Below are 1,900 nucleotides of genomic sequence, written 5' to 3'. Positions count from 1 at the left end.
TTCAGTACATGTTGTTGGTACAAATACATGTACCAGTACAGATACATGTTGGTACAAATACATGTACCAGTACAGATACATGTGGGTACAAATACATGTACCAGTACAGATACATGTTGGTGCAAATACATGTACCAGTACAGATACATGTTGGTGCAAATACATGTACCAGTACAGATACATGTTGGTACAAATACATGTACCAGTACAGATACATGTTGGTACAAATACATGTACCAGTACAGATACATGTGAGTACAAATACATGTGCCAGTACAGATACATGTGGGTACAAATACATGTGCCAGTACAGATACATGTGGGTACAAATACATGTCACTACAACCCTACTCTCTACAATAAGCACACGTGGAAGCAGAAACAGTTTCTTTCAGAGTTTTAAATGTTTTGTAAATCAGAACATTAAAAATAGACGTTCAGCTCTGAGGTATGTTACTGACAGTACACGTGTAAATAATCCTACACATTTGATTATTATAGAAATGTAATGTTCATTTCTGAAAGTCAAACTGAACTGTGAATTTGGACAAATATTAATTTATTTAGATAAAATGAAGACTCATGTAAATATCTAAAGAAATTAATGAAGCAAATTAAAACAGCGTTTAAAACGGTGAAGCACAGGCTGGTTTCTGCAGTACTTACTTTGTGGAAGTAAATATATCCCTGAGTCAGCTCATCAGAACCCTCTCCAGAGAAGATCACCACGCTGTCTGTCTTTGTTCTGATGTACTTTGATACCAAGTACATCCCTGCAAAAAACAAAATCTGTTGTTTTTATTACTTTCAGCAAATAAAGAAAAACATTGAATGATGCTAAATACGACTCACAATCTATGGTGAATATTTTCTAGGATTTCCTGTACTTCTCTTTAATTGGCACAGCTTTTGCAGRATTTACAGTAACTGCTCTGTTCCTGATGATAGGACTGAAGACACTAAAAGAAAAGCTCTGAATTCAGACCAGTTCTCCTCATTAGGAGACAAATATTTAAATGAGCAAAGTAAAGTTTGACTTTAACATTAAGTTTAAGACCTGAGAGGACACAAAGTAAACGAAGCACCCAGTTTGACAGATCCACTGTTCAGCAACAGAAACCTGCTGGATCAGTTAAAAAGTCTAACTCCAGAGGTTCAGAGGAGTGGACGACTGCAGAGGCTGAAACTATTCCTGCAATAATCTGTAAGTTGATAAKTAAAAATGCTGGAGGCAAATGATCTGCCTCAGGGCTGTAGAAGAACTTTCTGCACTGGTTACACTGGTGCTTGTTCTCTAAGGTGAAAACAAAGGTTAGACCACAGCCAGTAAGAGGGGTGCCCCCCCTTCATTGATTCAGCCCACGACATGGGCTTAGAGAGGACTATTCAGCTAAGCTGCTCGGGGGCCACAGTTACAGTCAGGGAACATCCAGCAATTAAATAAACCAAGTATTACACAGATCTGTTACCTTTAGACTAGTTTATTTTGCCTCCTATTTAACACAAACATTATTTGACATCTCTCACTTCCCACATTTTCAAAACTTCTCCTAGTTTTATCGTAAACTGCTTGTAGTCTTGAGTGTTCATAAAACTGTTTTTACCAACTTTTAGCCAAGACTCTGATGTTTCTGTAGACACCACACATGTCTATGTCTAATTAATAACATTTATAGCAGTGGTGGGCACCAGCCCGCTAAAGTGCAAATCCACTAATTGCGGACCTAAATATTATGTTTGCACTTTAGCGGTCTTACTAATTTTTATAATTCATAAATGGATTTACGCTTTCTAAAATTAAAATACAGTACCACTAATAACTAATTTTCTACCAGTCATCATTATCTTGAACAGCAGAAGGTATGACTGTCAATGAATCACAACATGTGATCTATCCAAC

The 1,900-nt window shown here is 36.9% G+C and overlaps 1 protein-coding gene across 1 annotated transcript in view; it reads right to left on the bottom strand.

Moving 5' to 3' along the window:
* The window catches only part of asns (asparagine synthetase), a 21,838-nt gene that overhangs the window by 9,305 nt on the left and 10,633 nt on the right, over positions 1-1,900 (bottom strand). Inside the window, exon 8 of the mRNA XM_014025273.1 lies at positions 667-773. Within this exon, the coding sequence (XP_013880727.1) occupies positions 667-773 (107 nt within the window). The remainder of the gene's footprint in view (positions 1-666; positions 774-1,900) is intronic.

Source organism: Austrofundulus limnaeus, unplaced genomic scaffold, assembly GCF_001266775.1.
Source record: "Austrofundulus limnaeus strain Quisiro unplaced genomic scaffold, Austrofundulus_limnaeus-1.0 Scaffold464, whole genome shotgun sequence".
Lineage (NCBI taxonomy): Eukaryota > Metazoa > Chordata > Actinopteri > Cyprinodontiformes > Rivulidae > Austrofundulus > Austrofundulus limnaeus.
The sequence above is the reverse complement of the archived record's forward strand: the minus strand, read 5'-3'. Positions and strand labels throughout refer to the sequence as shown.